Raw genomic sequence first — 19628 nt, 5'->3', positions numbered from 1 at the left:
AAAGGGTAAACAGTACGGTTCCCGGGGTTAAAGGGTAAACAGTACGGTTCCCGGGGTTAAAGGGTAAACAGTACGGTTCCCGGGGTTAAAGGTTAAACAGTACGGTTCCCGGTGTTAAAGGGTAAACAGTACGGTTCCCGGGGTTAAAGGGTAAACAGTACGGTTCCCGGGGTTAAAGGGTAAACAGTACGGTTCCCGGTGTAAAAGGGTAAACAGTACGGTTCCCGGGGTTAAAGGGTAAACAGTACGGTTCCCGGGGTTAAAGGGTAAACAGTACGGTTCCCGGGGTTAAAGGGTAAACAGTACGGTTCCCGGGGTTAAAGGGTAAACAGTACGGTTCCCGGTGTTAAAGGGTAAACAGTACGGTTCCCGGGGTTAAAGGGTAAACAGTACGGTTCCCGGGGTTAAAGGGTAAACAGTACGGTTCCCGGTGTGTTTTAAGCATCGTTGTGGACTTAGAACATCCGATATTATTGTGTGATTTTGAGAGTGAAAACCTGCCAAACTGCGGGGAATCACAGTCCTTCTGCCCGCTTTACTTTGTTGTTGTTGCCGTGGTTTCATTTTCTTCAAATTCTGTCCTCTAGAGGATTCTGCACATGGCACCTTGAAATCTTCAATAAATAAATACACTTTGCACTTGATTTGAAGTGACATTTCTTAGCCGTTACAGTAAATCCAAGTCAATGTGAGAACATAAGGGCTCATTTAAAAGACGTCTTGTCGTCCTGGTTCTGTACGGGAGAGCAGCTGCATCATGGGACACGAAAAAGAAGAAACCTAGAGAGGAACCAGGCTCTGAGGGGGTGGCCAGATGGAGATAAGAGGCCAGATCATTCTTCAAGATGTTCACAGATGACCAGCAGGGTCAGATAATAATAATCACACTGGCTGTAGATGGTGCAACAGGTCAGCACCTCAGGAGGAAATGTCAAGGGCTTTTCATAGCCGAGCATTCACAGGTCGAGACAGCAGGTGCAGTAGAGAGCGAGAGGGAGAGGGTGAGAGAGTGAGAGGGAGGGGGGGAGAGGGCGAGAGGGAGAGCGAGAGGGGAAAGGGAGAGGGGAAAAGGGAGAGGGGGAGAGCGAGAGGGAGAGGGGGAAGGCGAAAGTGAGAGCAAGAGCGAGAGTGAGAGGGCGAAAGTGGGAGGGGGAGAGGGCGAGAGAGTGAGAGGGAGGGGGGGAGAGGGCGAGAGGGAAAGCGAGAGGGGGAAAGGGAGAGGGGAAAAGGGAGAGGGGAAAAGGGAGAGGGGGAGAGCGAGAGGGAGAGGGGGAGAGCGAGAGGGAGAGGGGGAAGGCGAAAGTGAGAGCAAGAGCGAGAGTGAGAGGGCGAAAGTGGGAGGGGGAGAGGGCGAGAGCGAGAGGGTGAGAGCGAGAGGGCGAGGGGGAGGGCGAAAGCGAGAGCAAGAGCGAGAGTGAGAGGGCGAAAGTGGGAGGGGGAGAGGGCGAGAGCGAGAGGGCGAGAGCGAGAGGGCGAGAGCGAGAGGGCGAGGGGGAGGGCGAAAGCGAGAGCAAGAGCGAGAGTGAGAGGGCGAGAGTGGGAGGGGGAGAGAGCGAGAGTGGGAGGGGGAGAGGGCGAGAGCGAGAGGGCGAGGGGGGGCGAGAGCGGGAGAGGGAGAGGGCGAGAGAGAGAGAGGGAGGGGAGAGAGTGGGAGGGGGAGAGGGCGCGAGCGAGAGAGGGGGAGAGAGAGATGGAGAGGGAGCGGAAGAGGGGGGAGAACAACAGTTCTGGGACAGATTAGGTCAAAGTTTCATAGCTCCGTTTTTTTTTATTTTTATGATGTGACCAACTCATCCACAGGTACCAACAACTGAAAAGTAGTCCATGTGGTCTATTATATACATTAAATATAACAGGCTGTTCACATTCAGTCACAGAGACAGCCAGCATGCTCTACGTATAGCTCAAACAGCACCCTAATCCCTACATAGGAGGAATCTGGTGAAAAGTAGTCCATGTGGTCTATTATATACATTAAATATAACAGGCTGTTCACATTCAGTCACAGAGACAGCCAGCATGCTCTACGTACAGCTCAAACAGCACCCTAATCCCTACATAGGAGGAATCTGGTGAAAAGTAGTGCACTAACTAGGGCACAGGGTGCTATTTGGAAGACAGCCAACGTACGTTACAGACAGAGAATGTCAATGAGGACAGGGGCCATTGAGAGATTCTCTCCACTGCGTCCCTGACAGATCACTACATACCCATCCGCTGACTGACACACACGCGCGGTGAGAATCATGCCTTTCGCACCTTACAGAATCAGTCTTGGTGTGATCATGGCCAGCCTGGGCTGAAGTCATTTATTTCAGTCAAAAAAAGAAATTACTTGACATTTTAAATAAACTTTAATATAATTCAATTTCATGACAAGCAGCACAACAAGCAAGCAGCCTCCCTTTCTTTAATAAGTGACTCATTTAGAGTCTGAAGAGGTCATACAGCAGACCACTTTCTGCCAACTGGAGCAATCTGATCTGTGTCAACACCAAATCCAGGGATAGCCTATGATTGGCCACAGACAAGAGTACGTTTCAGATGTCACAGCTGATCTGAGATCATCTGACAGTCACGACTGTGTAGTGACGTACTAGGAGTTCTGCTCTGAGGTTGTGGAGAAAGAGAGAGAGAGACAGAGAGAGAGAGACAGAGACAGAGAGAGAGAGAGAGAGAGACAGAGAGAGAGAGAGAGACAGAGAGAGAGAGAGAGAGAGAGAGAGAGAGAGACAGAGAGAGAGAGAGAGAGAGACAGAGAGAGAGAGAGAGAGAGAGAGAGAGAGACAGAGAGAGAGAGAGAGAGAGAGAGAGAGAGAGAGAGAGAGAGAGCTCACACTTACTGGCCTGAGGCCAAACCACGACCAACAACATTGGACACTTTATGGATCAAAAAGCCTTCACTATATCATCCTGGAATATCCAAGGCCTGAGGTCATCTGCCTTTGGCCTAAAGAGCAGGAACCCGGACTTCACCAAAGAAATCGGTAATACAGACATTGTCACCCTGCAAGAAACCTGGTATAGAGGAGACAGACCCACTGGTAATCAAAACAGGAACATTTTACATTTGGCTAGAAATTCCAAAGGAAATTATCTTAACAGAGAAAATGTCCTCCTGTGTGCTACCTATATCCCCCCACTAGAATCCCCATATTTTAATGAAGACAGCTTCTCCATCCTGGAGGGGGAAATCAATCATTTCCAGGCCCAGGGACATGTACTAGTCTGTGGTGACCTAAATGCCAGAACCGGACAAGAACCTGACACCCTCAGCACACAGGGGGACAAACACCTGCCTGGAGGTGACAGCATTCCCTACCACATATGCCCCCCTAGGCACAACTATGACAACATAACCAACAAAAACGGGTCACAACTCCTTCAACTCTGTCGCACGCTGGGTATGTACATAGTCAAGGGTAGGCTTCGAGGGGACTCCTATGGTAGGTACACCTATAGCTCATCTCTTGGCAGTAGTACTGTAGAATACTTTATCACTGACCTCAACCCAGAGTCTCTCAGAGCGTTCACAGTCAGCCCACTGACACCCCTATCAGACCACAGCAAAATCACGGTCTACTTAAACAGAGCAATACCCGATCACGAGGCATCAAAGCCAAAGGAACTGAGTAACATTAAGAAATGCTATAGATGGAAGGAATGCAGTTTGGAAACCTACCAAAAAACAATTAGGCAACAACAAATTCAATCCCTTCTAGACAATTTCCTGGGTAAAACGTTCCACTGCAATAGTGAAGGTGTAAACTTGGCAGTAGAAAATCTTAACAGTATATTTGACCTCTCAACTTCCCTATCAAATCTAAAAATCTCAAATAGAAAACCGAAGAAAATGAACAACAACGACAAATGGTTTGATGAAGAATGCAAAAATCTAAGAAAGAAATTGAGAAACCTGTCCAACCAAAAACACAGAGACCCGGAAAACCTGAGTCGACGCCTTCACTATGGTGAATCACTAAAACAATACAGAAATACACTACGGAAAACGAAGGAACAGCATGTCAGAAGAATCCATAGACTCTAACCACTTCTGGGAAAATTGGAAAACACTAAACTCTAAACAAACAACAACATGATGAATTATCTATCCAAAATGGAGATGTATGGGTAAACCACTTCTCCAATCTTTTTGGCTCTATAACAAAAATAAAGAGCAAAAACATATACATGATCAAATACAGATCTTAGAATCAACTATTAAAGACTACCAGAACCCACTGGATTCCAGAACACACTGGATTCCAGAACACACTGGATTCCAGAACACACTGGATTCCAGAACCCACTGGATTCTCCAATTACCTTGAACGAGTTACAGGACAAAATAAAAACCCTCCAACCCAAAAAGGCCTGTGGTGTTGATGGTATCCTCAATGAAATGATCAAATATACAGACAACAAATTCCAATTGGCTATACTAAAACTCTTTAACATCATCCTTAGCTCTGGCATCTTCCCCAATATTTGGAACCAAGGACTGATCACCCCAATCCACAAAAGTGGAGACAAATTTGACCCCAATAACTACCGTGGAATATGCGTCAACAGTAACCTTGGGAAAATCCTATGCATTATCATTAACAGCAGACTTGTACATTTCCTCAGTGAAAACAATGTACTGAGCAAATGTCAAATTGGCTTTTTACCAAATTACAGTACAACAGACCATGTATTGACCCTACACACCCTAATTGACAACCAAACAAACCAAAACAAAGGCAAAGTCTTCTCATGCTTTGTTGATTTCAAAAAAGCCTTCGACTCAATTTGGCATGAGGGTCTGCTATACAAACTGATGGAAAGTGGTGTTGGGGGTAAAACATACGACATTATAAAATCCATGTACACAAACAACAAGTGTGCGGGTTAAAATTGGCAAAAAACACACAAATTTCTTCACACATGGTCGTGGGGTGAGACAGGGATGCAGCTTAAGCCCCACCCTCTTCAACATATACATCAATGAATTGGCGCGGGCACTAGAACAGTCTGCAGCACCCAACCTCACCCTACTAGAATCCGAAGTCAAATGTCTACTGTTTGCTGATGATCTGGTGCTTCTGTCACCAACCAAGGAGGGCCTACAGCAGCACCTAGATCTTCTGCACAGATTCTGTCAGACCTGGGCCCTGACAGTAAATCTCAGTAAGACCAAAATAATGGTGTTCCAACAAAGGTCCAGTCACCAGGACCACAAATACAAATTCCATCAAGACACTGTTGCCCTAGAGCACACAAAAAACTATACATACCTTGGCCTAAACATCAGCGCCACAGGTAACTTCCACAAAGCTGTGAACAATCTGAGAGACAAGGCAAGAAGGGCCTTCTATGCCATCAAAAGGAACATAAATTTCAACATACCAATTAGGATTTGGCTAAAACATACTTGAATCAGTCATAGAGCCCATTGCCCTTTATGGTTGTGAGGTCTGGGGTCCGCTCACCAACCAAGACTTCACAAAATGGGACAAACACCAAATTGAGACTCTGCACGCAGAATTCTGCAAAAATATCCTCCGTGTACAACGTAGAACACCAAATAATGCATGCAGAGCAGAATTAGGCCGATACCCACTAATTATCAAAATCCAGAAAAAAGCTGTTAAATTCTATAACCACCTAAAAGGAAGCGATTCCCAAACCTTAACAAAGTCATCACCTACAGAGAGATGAATCTGGAGAAGAGTCCCCTAAGCAAGCTGGTCCTGGGGCTCTGTTCACAAACACAAACACACCCTACAGAGCCCCAGGACAGCAGCACAATTAGACCCAACCAAATCATGATAAAACAAAAAGATAATTACTTGACACATTGGAAAGAATTAACAAAAAAACAGAGCAAACTAGAATGCTATTTGGCCCTAAACAGAGAGTACACAGCGGCAGAATACCTGACCACTGTGACTGACCCAAAATTAAGGAAAGATTTGACTATGTACAGACTCAGTGAGCATAGCCTTGCTATTGAGAAAGGCCGCCGTAGGCAGACATGGCTCTCAAGAGAAGACAGGCTATGTGCACACTGCCCACAAATTGAGGTGGAAACTGAGCTGCACTTCCTAACCTCCTGCCCAATGTGACCATATTAGAGAGACATATTTCCCTCAGATTACACAGATCCACAAAGAATTCGAAAACAAATCCAATTTTGAAATACCAGTGTGCCATCACAGCAGCAAGATGTGTGACCTGATGCCACGAGAAAAGGGCAACCAGTGAAGAACAAACACCATTGTAAATACAACCCATATTTATGCTTATTTATTTTATCTTGTGTACTTTAACCATTTGTACATTGTTAAAACACTGTATATATATAATATGACATTTGTAATGTCTTTATTGTTTTGAAACTTCTGTATGTGTAATGTTTACTGTTAATTTTTATTGTTTATTTCACTTTTGTATATTATCTACCTCACTTGCTTTGGCAATGTTAACACGTTTCCCATGCCAATAAAGCCCCTTGAATTGAAATGAATTGAGAGAGAGAGAGACAGAGAGAGAGGTAAACAGAGAGAGAGAGGTAAACAGAGAGCGAGAGAGAGAGACAGAGAGAGAGAGAGAGAGAGACAGAGAGAGAGAGAGAGAGAGACAGAAAAGAAGAAGAGAGAGTAGTCTGTCTGATATCTGACATCCCAGCTCTCTCCTACCACCACCAATGAGGTACTACCAACGAGGTACTACCAACGAGGTACTACCAGGTTCAAGAAGCTGTAACACACAGGTAAACAAATAGGGTGCCAACTGAGTCTCAGTCAGCCTCTCCTCTGACAGCCTCTTCTCCTCTCCCCTGACAGCCTCTCTTCTCCTCTCCCCTGACAGCCTCTCTTCTCTTCTCATCTCCTCTGACATCCTCTCTTCTCCTCTCCTCTCCTCTGACAGCCTCTCTTCTCCTCTACTCATCTCCTGACAGCCTCTCTCCTCTTCTCCTCTCCCCTGACAGCCTCTCTTCTCCTCTCCCCTGACAGCCTCTCTTCTCCTCTCCCCTGACAGCCTCTCTTCTCCTCTCCTCTGACAGCCTCTCTTCTCCTCTCCTCTCCTCTGACAGCCTTTCTTCTCCTCTCCTCATCTCCCGACAGCCTCTCTTCTCCTCTCCTCCTGACAGCCTCTCTTCTCCTCTCCTCTTCTCCTCTCCCCTGACAGCCTCTCTTCTCCTCTCCCCTGACAGTCTCTCTTCTCCTCTCCTCTGACAGCCTCTCTTCTCCTCATCTCCTGACAGCCTCTCTTCTCCTCTCCTCTGACAGCCTGCTCCAGAGCGCTCAGGACCTCAGACTAGGGTGAAGTTCACCTTCCAACAGAGCAATGAACCTATGCACACAGCCAAGACAATGCAGGAGTGGCTTCGGGACACGTTTCTGAATGTCCTTGAGTGGCCCAGCCAGAGCCCGGACTTCAACCTGATCGAACATCTCTGAAGAGACCTGAGAACAGCTGTACAGCAACACTCAGACCTGACAGACACTCAAACCTGACAGAGTTTGAGAGGATCTGCAGAGAAGAATGGGAGAAACTCCCCAAATACAGGTGTGCCAAGCTTGTAGCGTCATACCCAAGAAAACGTGATGCTGTAATCGCTGCCAAAAGTACTGAGTAAAGGGTCTGAAAAATAAATTATGTATATATTATTTTTAAACAATTATAGTCAAGGGGTCTGAATACCTTCCGAATGCACTGTAGACAGACAGACAGACATACAGACAGACAGGACGTTTATCATAGTGTACTTTGGCTTCTGGCTGGTTTCTCAGGAGTGAAGAGAGGGTAGAGGAGTGGGTAGGTGGGAGAGAGAGGAGAGGAGGGGAGAAGGGAGAGAGAGGTGGGGGGTTGAATTAGCACTCATGTGCTATGTGACGCAACATGCGGGCACTCAGCCACGATGATAAAACAGCTTTAAAAATTAAAAGGCTCCCGTCCTGCTCCTCTCCTCCCAGCCCTAACCCCGCTCAGCTTTAGACAGCTGGTTGAATGGCTGAACGAGCTAATGCCAGATGACACAGACCAGGGCCCGCTCTCTGCTGCTAACCTCTCTCTCCCCTCTCTCTCCCTCACTCCCCTCTCTCTCCCCACTCTCTCTCCCCCACTCCCCTCTCCCCCCCACTCCCCTCTCTCTCCCCCACTCCCCTCTCTCTCCCCCACTCCCCCCCACTCCCCTCTCTCTCCCCCACTCCCCTCTCTCTCCCTCACTCCCCTCTCTCTCCCCACTCTCTCCCCACTCTCTCTCCCCCACTCCCCTCTCCCCCCCACTCCCCTCTCTCTCCCCCACTCCCCTCTCTCTCCCCCACTCCCCCCCCACTCCCTTCTCTCTCCCCCACTCCCCTCTCCCCCCCCACTCCCCTCTCTCCCCCCCACTCCCCTCTCTCCCTCACTCCCCTCTCTCCCTCACTCCCCTCTCTCCCTCACTCCCCTCTCTATCCCCCACTCCCCTCTCTATCCCCCACTCCCCTCTCTCCCCCACTCACCTCTCTCCCCCACTCACCTCTCCCCCCCACTCACCTCCCCCCCCCCACCCCCTCTCTCTCCCTCCCTCACTTCCTTCTCTCTCCCACTCCCCTCTCTCCCCCACTCCCCTCTCTCTCCCCCACTCCCCTCTCTCTCCCTCCCTCACTCCCCTCTCTCTCCCCCCCACTCCCCCCAACTCCCCTCTCCCCCCCCGTTTGGAACCAGAGTGAAGAGTTCAAGTGGTCCTGTAATGTTTTGTGCAGCGAGGGTAAATATTTGAAAGTGCCTGAAGGTTGACACCACGCCATGTGTTGACATATTAATACAAACAAACTGTGGAGCTTTTCTGACTGCTCAATGTTTCATAGTAGAAGTGCAATAGCAGTTTTAGAGTGTGTGTGTGTGTGTGTGTGTGTGTGTGTGAGAGAGAGAAACAGGAGCAGCGTTGGCACGGGAGGGAGGATGACAGAACCAGAGTGGGCTGGGAAAGGCAGAAGTCAAGATGTTTTAAAATGCCACAGAGCCAAGGAGAGAAAGGGGACAGGAAGATCTCACTGGCTGAAGAGTAGAGGCTGTGATTGTCATTGTGCATTCTGGGTATTCACAAGGGATATGTTCCAAAGGTGCCCTATGGCACCCTATTCCCTATATAGTGCACTACTAATGATCAGAGCCCTATGGCACCCTATTCCCTATATATAGTACACTACTAATGATCAGAGCCCTATGGCACCCTATTCCCTATATATAGTACACTACTAATGATCAGAGCCCTATGGCACCCTATTCCCTATATAGTGCACTACTAATGACCAGAGCCCTATGGCACCCTATTCCCTATATATAGTACACTACTAATGATCAGAGCCCTATGGCACCCTATTCCCTATATATAGTACACTACTAATGATCAGAGCCCTATGGCACCCTATTCCCTATATATAGTACACTACTAATGATCAGAGCCCTATGGCACCCTATTCCCTATATATAGTACACTACTAATGATCAGAGCCCTATGGCACCCTATTCCCTATATATAGTACACTACTAATGATCAGAGCCCTATGGCACCCTATTCCCTATATATAGTACACTACTAATGACCAGAGCCCTATGGCACCCTATTCCCTATATAGTACACTACTAATGACCAGAGCCCTATGGCACCCTATTCCCTATATATAGTACACTACTAATGACCAGAGCCCTATGGCACCCTATTCCCTATATAGTACACTACTAATGACCAGAGCCCTATGGCACCCTATTCCCTATATATAGTACACTACTAATGATCAGAGCCCTATGGCACCCTATTCCCTATATATAGTACACTACTAATGATCAGAGCCCTATGGCACCCTATTCCCTATATATAGTACACTACTAATGATCAGAGCCCTATGGCACCCTATTCCCTATATATAGTACACTACTAATGATCAGAGCCCTATGGCACCCTATTCCCTATATATAGTACACTACTAATGATCAGAGCCCTATGGCACCCTATTCCCTATATATAGTACACTACTAATGACCAGAGCCCTATGGCACCCTATTCCCTATATAGTACACTACTAATGACCAGAGCCCTATGGCACCCTATTCCCTATATATAGTACACTACTAATGACCAGAGCCCTATGGCACCCTATTCCCTATATATAGTACACTACTAATGACCAGAGCCCTATGGCACCCTATTCCCTATATAGTACACTACTAATGACCAGAGCCCTATGGCACCCTATTCCCTATATATAGTACACTACTAATGACCAGAGCCCTATGGCACCCTATTCCCTATATAGTACACTACTAATGACCAGAGCCCTATGGCACCCTATTCCCTATATATAGTACACTACTAATGATCAGAGCCCTATGGCACCCTATTCCCTATATAGTGTACTACTAATAGTATATATTTTATATTTTTAATCATTTTAATTCTTATGGACTGCCCACTCTGAAGTTAAGAGACACAACTCTGAATCCAAAACATGATATTACGAATGTTTGCAACCCAATAACATTTGTGAAAATGAGGGCGACCCAAACCCACCAGTTGTTTTGGTTGTTGCAGGGCTTTACGGATTCGTTTTTTATTATTCCATATTATAAACTCTGAGATCACTGTGTCCAGCACCTTAATAAAACGTTTATGTGTATCAGTTGGAATATTTCTGGGAAAAAAAGATTTATTCTACCCCATAAGTGATTTTGGTTGACCATCGAATCAGATCTTTCCATTTCCAATTAGATTTTCCTTCAGCAAGTCAGACAGAGGAGTGTATTAACAGTCATTCCTCAGTATCTAAAAACAAAATCAGGAACTATTTTGACTGGGACATTAACAGTAGTAATAGGTAATTGGGTTCACTTCTGCTGTAATATATGTGGTATTAAAACAAGTGGGTCTGCATATAGAGTCAACGCTCTCCTGTTGTGACTACCATCTCCTCTCTACCACGGCAACACACACGGCAACACATACCTCATACATGACGACAACAGACGGCGGGCAAAATCACCCTGTTTGTAGTCAAAGCAACGGGAGTCAAGGACAACCTGTCCTGTCTGCTGCTCCCAAATGGACACATTTTCCCTATTTAGTGCACTAGTGTAATTTCTACCAACATACAGTGAGGGGAAAACAGTATTTGATCTCCTGCTGATTTTGTACGTTTGCCCACTGACAAAGAAATGATCAGTCTATAATTTTAATAGTAGGTTTATTTGAACAGTGAGAGACAGAATAACGACAAAAAAATCCAGAAAAACATATGTCAAAAATGTTATAAATTGATTTGCATTTTAATGAGGGAAATAAGTATTTGACCCCCTCTGCAAAACATGACGTAGTACTTGGTGCCACCCTCGTGCTTCACGGTTGGGATGGTGTTCTTCGGCTTGCAAGCTCCCCTTTTTTCACCAAACATAACGATGGTCATTATGGCCAAAAGGTTCTATTTTAGTTTCATCAGACCAGAGGACATTTCCCCCAAAAAACTATGTATCTTTGTCCCCATGTGCAGTTGCAAACCGTAGTCTGGCTTTTTATGGCGGCTTTGGAGCAGTGGCTTCTTCCTTGCTGAGCGGCCTTTCAGGTTATGTCGATATAGGACTCGTTTTACTGGATATAGATACTTTTGTACCAGTTTCCTACAGCATCTTCACAAGGTCCTTTGCTGTTGTTCTGGGATTGATTTGCACTTTTCGCACCAAAGTACGTTCATCTCTAGGAGACAGAACGCGTCTCCTTCCTGAGCGGTATGACGGCTACGTGGTCCCATGGTGTTTATACCTGCGTACTATTGTTTGTACAGATGAATGTGATACCTTCAGGCGTTTGGAAATTTCTCGCATGAATGAACCAGACTTGTGGAGGTCTACAAAAAAACATTCTGAGGTCTTGGCTGATTTCTTTTGATTTTCCCATGATGTCAAGCAAAGAGGCACTGAGTTTGAAGGTAGGTCTTGAAATACATCCAGAGGCACACCTCCAATTGATGTCAATTAGCCTATCAGAAGCTTCTAAAGCCATGACATCGGTTTCTGGAATTTTCCAAGCTGTTTAAAGGCACAGTAAACAATTGTTGTAAAAATGACTTATGTCATGCAACAAAGTAGATGTCCTAACCGACTTGCCAAAACTATAGTTTGTTCACTAGAAATGTGTGGAGTGGTTGAAAAACTAGTTTTAATGACTCCAACCTAAGTGTATGTAAACTTCCCACTTCAACTGTACATATATCTTACTACCAACAGACAGCAGCTATATAGATTTGCCTACTGTACTCTATATTGTTTTGTCCTCCAACGATCAAAGACAGCAGATAACACTAAACTGTCCATTCGTGAGGTTTTAAATGGCAAAGTAGTGTTTTGTCTCTCTCTGTCACAGCAGTCATGACAGACATCACACGTGGTGACGGCTTCCTCTCGTGTTGCTTATCATTTCACACTGTGACCTTTCACACCGCTATGATATATATCATAGAGGACCATGCATTTCAAAAGGCCTTGTTCAGGTTGTACAACTGATACATTGTGTACAATAACAAAAACATGTGTTGTACATCAGTTGTAAAACCTGACAGTGTACAGAGCTACAGAGACCAGTAAAAAGGTCAACCTGTTTCAGAGAGACCAATAAGAAGGGCCGTGTGTTTCAGAGAGACCAATAAGAAGGGCCGTGTGTTTCAGAGAGACCAATAAGAAGGGCCGTGTGTTTCAGAGAGACCAATAAGAAGGGCCGTGTGTTTCAGAGAGACCAATAAGAAGGGCCGTGCGTTTCAGAGAGACCAATAAGAAGGGCCGTGTGTTTCAGAGAGACCAATAAGAAGGGCCGTGTGTTTCAGAGAGACCAATAAGAAGGGCCGTGTGTTTCAGAAAGACCAATAAGAAGGGACGTGTGTTTCAGAGAGACCAATAAGAAGGGCTGTGTTTCAGAGAGACCAATAAGAAGGGTTGTGTGTTTCAGAGAGACCAATAAGAAGGGCTGTGTGTTTCAGAGAGACCAGTGAGGGTCATGTGTTTCAGAGAGGCCAGTGAGGGTCATGTGTTTCAGAGAGGCCAGTGAGGGTCATGTGTTTCAGAGAGACCAATAAGAAGGGCTGTGTGTTTCAGAGAGACCAATAAGAAGGGCCGTGTGTTTCAGAGAGACCAATAAGAAGGGCTGTGTGTTTCAGAGAGACCAGCAGGGATCAAATAACCTGGGATAAAATCAACTGGGATCAAATAAACTGGGATCAAATAAGCTGGGATCAAATAAGATGGGATCAAATAAGATGGGATCAAATAAGCTGGGATCAAATAAACTGGGATCAAATAAGCTGGGATCAAATAAGCTGGGATCAAATAAGATGGGATCAAATAAGATGGGATCAAATAAGCTGGGATCAAATAAACTGGGATCAAATAAACTGGGATCAAATAAGCTGGGATCAAATAAGCTGGGATCAAATAAGATGGGATCAAATAAGATGGGATCAAATAAGCTGGGATCAAATAAGCTGGGATCAAATAAACTGGGATCAAATAAGCTGGGATCAAATAGGCTGGGATCAAATAAGCTGAGATCAAATAAGCTGGGATCAAATAAACTGGGATCAAATAAGCTGGGATCCAATAAGCTGGGATCAAATAAACTGGGATCAAATAAACTGGTATCAGATAAACTGGGATCAAATAAACTGGGATCAAATAAACTGGGATCAAATAAACTGGGATCAAATAAGCTGGGATCAAATAAACTGGGATCAAATAAACTGGGATCAAATAAACTGGGATTAAAAAAAATGGGATCAAATAAACTGGTATCAGATAAGCTGGGATCAAATAAACTGGGATCAAATAAGCTGGGATCAAATAAACTGGTATCAGATAAGCTGGGATCAAATAAACTGGGATCAAATAAGCTGGGATCAAATAAACTGGGATCAAATAAACTGGGATCAAATAAGCTGGGATCAGATAAGCTGGGATCAATAAACTGGGATCAAATAAGCTGGGATCAAATAAACTGGGATCAAATAAGCTGGGATCAAATAAGCTGGGATCAAATAAACTGGTATCAGATAAGCTGGGATCAAATAAACTGGGATCAAATAAGCTGGGATCAAATAAACTGGGATCAAATAAGCTGGGATCAAATAAGCTGGGATCAAATAAACTGGTATCAGATAAGCTGGGATCAAATAAGCTGGGATCAAATAAACTGGGATCCACACGATGCATCTGTTGCAAAAGTGCATTTTTCACTGGCTGATTGATCGGCAGCTTAAACTTCTTCAATTCAACCATCATTGACTTCAAATACACATGTAGATTTGTGAACAACCACAATCCGTAAATGAGAGAGTAGCAGTGTGACTCACATCGATGTGCCATCCACAACAACCACAATCCGTAAATGAGAGAGTAGCAGTGTGATTTACATCGATGTGCCATCCACAACAACCACAATCCGTAAATGAGAGAATAGCCGTGTGATTCACATATGTGATTTACATAAATATATATATACAGTGCCTTGCGAAAGTATTCAGCCCCCTTGAACTTTGCAACCTTTTGCCACATTTCAGGCTTCAAACATAAAGATATAAAACTGTATTTTTTTGTGAAGAATCAACAAGAAGTGGGACACAATCATGAAGTGGAACGACATTTATTGGATATTTCAAACTTTTTTAACAAATCAAAAACTGAAAAATTGGGCGTGCAAAATTATTCAGCCCCCTTAAGTTAATACTTTGTAGCGCCACCTTTTGCTGCGATTACAGCTGTAAGTCGCTTGGGGTATGTCTCTATCAGTTTTGCACATCGAGAGACTGACATTTTTTCCCATTCCTCCTTGCAAAACAGCTCGAGCTCAGTGAGGTTGGATGGAGAGCATTTGTGAACAGCAGTTTTCAGTTCTTTCCACAGATTCTCGATTGGATTCAGGTCTGGACTTTGACTTTCTAACATTCTAACACCTGGATATGTTTATTTTTGAACCATTCCATTGTAGATTTTGCTTTGTGTTTTGGATCATTGTCTTGTTGGAAGACAAATCTCCGTCCCAGTCTCAGGTCTTTTGCAGACTCCATCAGGTTTTCTTCCAGAATGGTCCTGTATTTGGCTCCATCCATCTTCCCATCAATTTTAACCATCTTCCCTGTCCCTGCTGAAGAAAAGCAGGCCCAAACCATGATGCTGCCACCACCATGTTTGGCAGTGGGGATGGTGTGTTCAGGGTGATGAGCTGTGTTGCTTTTACGCCAAACATAACGTTTTGCATTGTTGCCAAAAAGTTAAATTTTGGTTTCATCTGACCAGAGCACCTTCTTCCACATGTTTGGTGTGTCTCCCAGGTGGCTTGTGGCAAACTTTAAATTACACTTTTTATGGATATCTTTAAGAAATTGCTTTCTTCTTGCCACTCTTCCATAAAGGCCAGATTTGTGCAATATACGACTGATTGTTGTCCTATGGACAGAGTCTCCCACCTCAGCTGTAGATCTCTGCAGTGATCATGGGCCTCTTGGCTGCATCTCTGATCAGTCTTCTCCTTGTATGAGCTGAAAGTTTAGAGGGACGGCCAGGTCTTGGTAGATTTGCAGTGGTCTGATACTCCTTCCATTTCAATATTATCGCTTGCACAGTGCTCCTTGGGATGTTTAAAGCTTGGGAAATCTTTTTGTATCCAAATCCGGCTTTAAACTTCTTCACAACAGTATCTCGGACCTGCCTGGTGTGTTCCTTGTTCTTCATGATGCTCTCTGCACTTTTAACGGACCTCTGAGACTATCACAGTGCAGGTGCATTTATACGGAGACTTGATTACACACAGGTGGATTGTATTTATCATCATTAGTCATTTAGGTCAACATTGGATCATTCAGAGATCCTCACTGAACTTCTGGAGAGAGTTTGCTGCACTGAAAGTAAAGGGGCTGAATAATTTTGCACGCCCAATTTTTCAGTTTTTGATTAGTTAAAAAAGTTTGAAATATCCAATAAATGTCGTTCCACTTCATGATTGTGTCCCACTTGTTGTTGATTCTTCACAAAAAAATACAGTTTTATATCTTTATGTTTGAAGCCTGAAATGTGGCAAAAGGTCGCAAAGTTCAAGGAGGCCGAATACTTTCGCAAGGCACTGTATACACACACATCTAGATATCAATAATAGGTGGTATCCGTGCTAAAACACTCCATTACTCCCCAACCCAGGAGACAGGTGAGTTTGGCCCACATCCCTCCAGGGAAACATGATAAAACACTCCATTACTCCCCAACCCAGGAGACAGGTGAGTTTGGCCCACATCCCTCCAGGGAAACATGATAAAACACTCCATTACTCCCCAACCCAGGAGACAGGTGAGTTTGGCCCACATCCCTCCAGGGAAACATGATAAAACACTCCATTACTCCCCAACCCAGGAGACAGGTGAGTTTGGCCCACATCCCTCCAGGGAAACATGATACAACACTCCATTACTCCCCAACCCAGGAGACAGGTGAGTTTGGCCCACATCCCTCCAGGGAAACATGATAAAACACTCCATTACTCCTGGAGACAGGTGAGTTTGGCCCACATCCCTCCAGGGAAACATGATAAAACACTCCATTACTCCCCAACCCAGGAGACAGGTGAGTTTGGCCCACATCCCTCCAGGGAAACATGATAAAACACTCCATTACTCCCCAACCCAGGAGACAGGTGAGTTTGGCCCACATCCCTCCAGGGAAACATGATAAAACACTCCATTACTCCTGGAGACAGGTGTTTGGCCCACATCCCTCCAGGGAAACATGCTAAAACACTCCATTACTCCCCAACCCAGGAGACAGGTGAGTTTGGCCCACATCCCTCCAGGGAAACATGCTAAAACACTCCATTACTCCCCAACCCAGGAGGCAGGTGAGTTTGGCCCACATCCCTCCAGGGAAACATGATAAAACACTCCATTACTCCCCAACCCAGGAGACAGGTGAGTTTGGCCCACATCCCTCCAGGGAAACATGCTAAAACACTCCATTACTCCCCAACCCAGGAGACAGGTGAGTTTGGCCCACATCCCTCCAGGGAAACATGCTAAAACACTCCATTACTCTCCAACCCAGGAGACAGGTGAGTTTGGCCCACATCCCTCCAGGGAAACATGCTAAAACACTCCATTACTCCCCAACCCAGGAGACAGGTGAGTTTGGCCCACATCCCTCCAGGGAAACATGCTAAAACACTCCATTACTCCCCAACCCAGGAGACAGGTGAGTTTGGCCCACATCCCTCCAGGGAAACATGCTAAAACACTCCATTACTCCCCAACCCAGGAGACAGGTGAGTTTGGCCCACATCCCTCCAGGGAAACATGCTAAAACACTCCATTACTCCCCAACCCAGGAGACAGGTGAGTTTGGCCCACATCCCTCCAGGGAAACATGCTAAAACACTCCATTACTCCCCAACCCAGGAGACAGGTGAGTTTGGCCCACATCCCTCCAGGGAAACATGCTAAAACACTCCATTACTCCCCAACCCAGGAGACAGGTGAGTTTGGCCCACATCCCTCCAGGGAAACATGCTAAAACACTCCATTACTCCCCAACCCAGGAGACAGGTGAGTTTGGCACACATCCCTCCAGGGAAACATGCTAAAACACTCCATTACTCCCCAACCCAGGAGACAGGTGAGTTTGGCCCACATCCCTCCAGGGAAACATGATAAAACACTCCATTACTCCTGGAGACAGGTGAGTTTGGCCCACATCCCTCCAGGGAAACATGATAAAACACTCCATTACTCCCCAACCCAGGAGACAGGTGAGTTTGGCCCACATCCCTCCAGGGAAACATGATAAAACACTCCATTACTCCTGGAGACAGGTGAGTTTGGCCCACATCCCTCCAGGGAAACATGCTAAAACACTCCATTACTCCCCAACCCAGGAGACAGGTGAGTTTGGCCCACATCCCTCCAGGGAAACATGCTAAAACACTCCATTACTCCTGGAGACAGGTGAGTTTGGCCCACATCCCTCCAGGGAAACATGCTAAAACACTCCATTACTCCCCAACCCAGGAGACAGGTGAGTTTGGCCCACATCCCTCCAGGGAAACATGATAAAACACTCCATTACTCCTGGAGACAGGTGAGTTTGGCCCACATCCCTCCAGGGAAACATGCTAAAACACTCCATTACTCCCCAACCCAGGAGACAGGTGAGTTTGGCCCACATCCCTCCAGGGAAACATGCTAAAACACTCCATTACTCCCCAACCCAGGAGACAGGTGAGTTTGGCCCACATCCCTCCAGGGAAACATGATAAAACACTCGGGCTGAGTCCCCAGAGACCATAGCAGCGTAATATCTAGGGAATAGGGTCCGTTTAGGATGCAGACTCGTTTTGTGATGGTAAGCCATTGTTGTTAATGGTAACGTTGCTGTTGCTTACTACTGCTGCTGCAGGTAGCCTAGAGGTTACAACGTTGGGCCAGTAACACAAAGACCAGAGTCAACGAGGTGGAAAATCTGCGGATGTGTCCTTGATGTGTCCTCCACTTCACTCCAATGTCTCTACTATGGCAGACCGTGTAAAACACCTTTCACTGCACCTATCAGGTGTACGTGACAATAAAATATGTTTATTTGTGTTTGTTTTAAAGTCTAATTACACAGTCTGATCAAACGATAAACACAGGAAATAACAGATCTCCCCCCCCACCACCCTCGCACACCCTCCCTCCCTCCCCCCCATTAGTCAAGGATCCAGTTGATATGCATTACAAATGAGATTTAGCACTGTGACCTCTACAAAGAAGAGATTTCACACCCTTCGCTGAGCAGGTAAGGCAGATGGCACGTCCCAAATCGCACCCTAATTCCCTATGTAGTGCACTACTTTTGACCAGGTTCCATAGGGCTCTGGTGAAATGTAGCGCACTAAATACGGTATAGGGTGCCATTTACAGGGACGAGAGTTTCGTATGAGATGCAAGCCAGAGAAAAAGCACATTTAACTTCAGAATGTGTGAAATTAACAGCTACCTCTCATTGCTCTCAGTAAAAACACCTGCTGGGCACATTTACCTCTGTTCCACACATGTTTTTGCCCCGTGTATTAAATCCAGACATGTTTTAGACTGTGAGGTGTCGAAAAAGGCCTGAAATATTTGACGAAATAATGACATATAGCAATCCGAAACTCTACCACTTGAAAAGTTAACTTTAAGACTTTTTAGCCATGTTTTGACGTCCACTGGCAGTCGACTTGACTTACAGGTCGTTTCTCTGCCGCGACAGAACTTTCAGTCTGAAATGAAAAGTGTTAAACAGGAACAGTTTGATTCCGAGCGACAGCCTGCATTGGCACGGGATACATTGGACGGCTTGTATAACTCACTCCTACTCAGAGCGCATGTCGAGACGTGAATGCTGCAGTGCCCTGCCAAAACATGCTTCTATTTACTAACAGAACTTCAGCTCAAAATATGAAAACGCTATTACATTTGGTGAAAGACTTATGACTTGTTCAGGACTCGAAATTCAAAGTTAAAGACTTTGACTTGACTCGGACTTGCATGTCTTGACTTGAGACTTGACTCGGACTTGAGACGTGAGTGTTAAGACTTACTTGAGACTTGTAAAACAATGACTTG

The 19628-nt window shown here is 45.6% G+C and overlaps 1 protein-coding gene across 2 annotated transcripts in view; it reads right to left on the bottom strand.

The window, feature by feature from the left end:
* LOC110510444 (lipoma-preferred partner homolog) overlaps positions 1–19628 on the bottom strand; it is a 436781-nt gene that overhangs the window by 327046 nt on the left and 90107 nt on the right. Inside the window, exon 1 of one of the 2 annotated variants that reach the window (XM_090236479.1) lies at positions 2211–2428. The exons of the other annotated variant lie outside the window; for it this stretch is intronic. Within the exon in view, the coding sequence (XP_090092605.1) occupies positions 2211–2248 (38 nt within the window). The 5' untranslated portion in view covers positions 2249–2428. Of the gene's footprint in view, positions 1–2210; positions 2429–19628 lie in introns of those variants that run through there. 2 annotated transcript variants of the gene reach the window in all.

This window comes from Oncorhynchus mykiss, chromosome 5 (genome assembly GCF_057628025.1).
Source record: "Oncorhynchus mykiss isolate SJ-2025 chromosome 5, ASM5762802v1, whole genome shotgun sequence".
NCBI lineage: Eukaryota > Metazoa > Chordata > Actinopteri > Salmoniformes > Salmonidae > Oncorhynchus > Oncorhynchus mykiss.
Note: the sequence above shows the minus strand (reverse complement) of the source record. Positions and strands in the feature narration are given on the sequence as shown.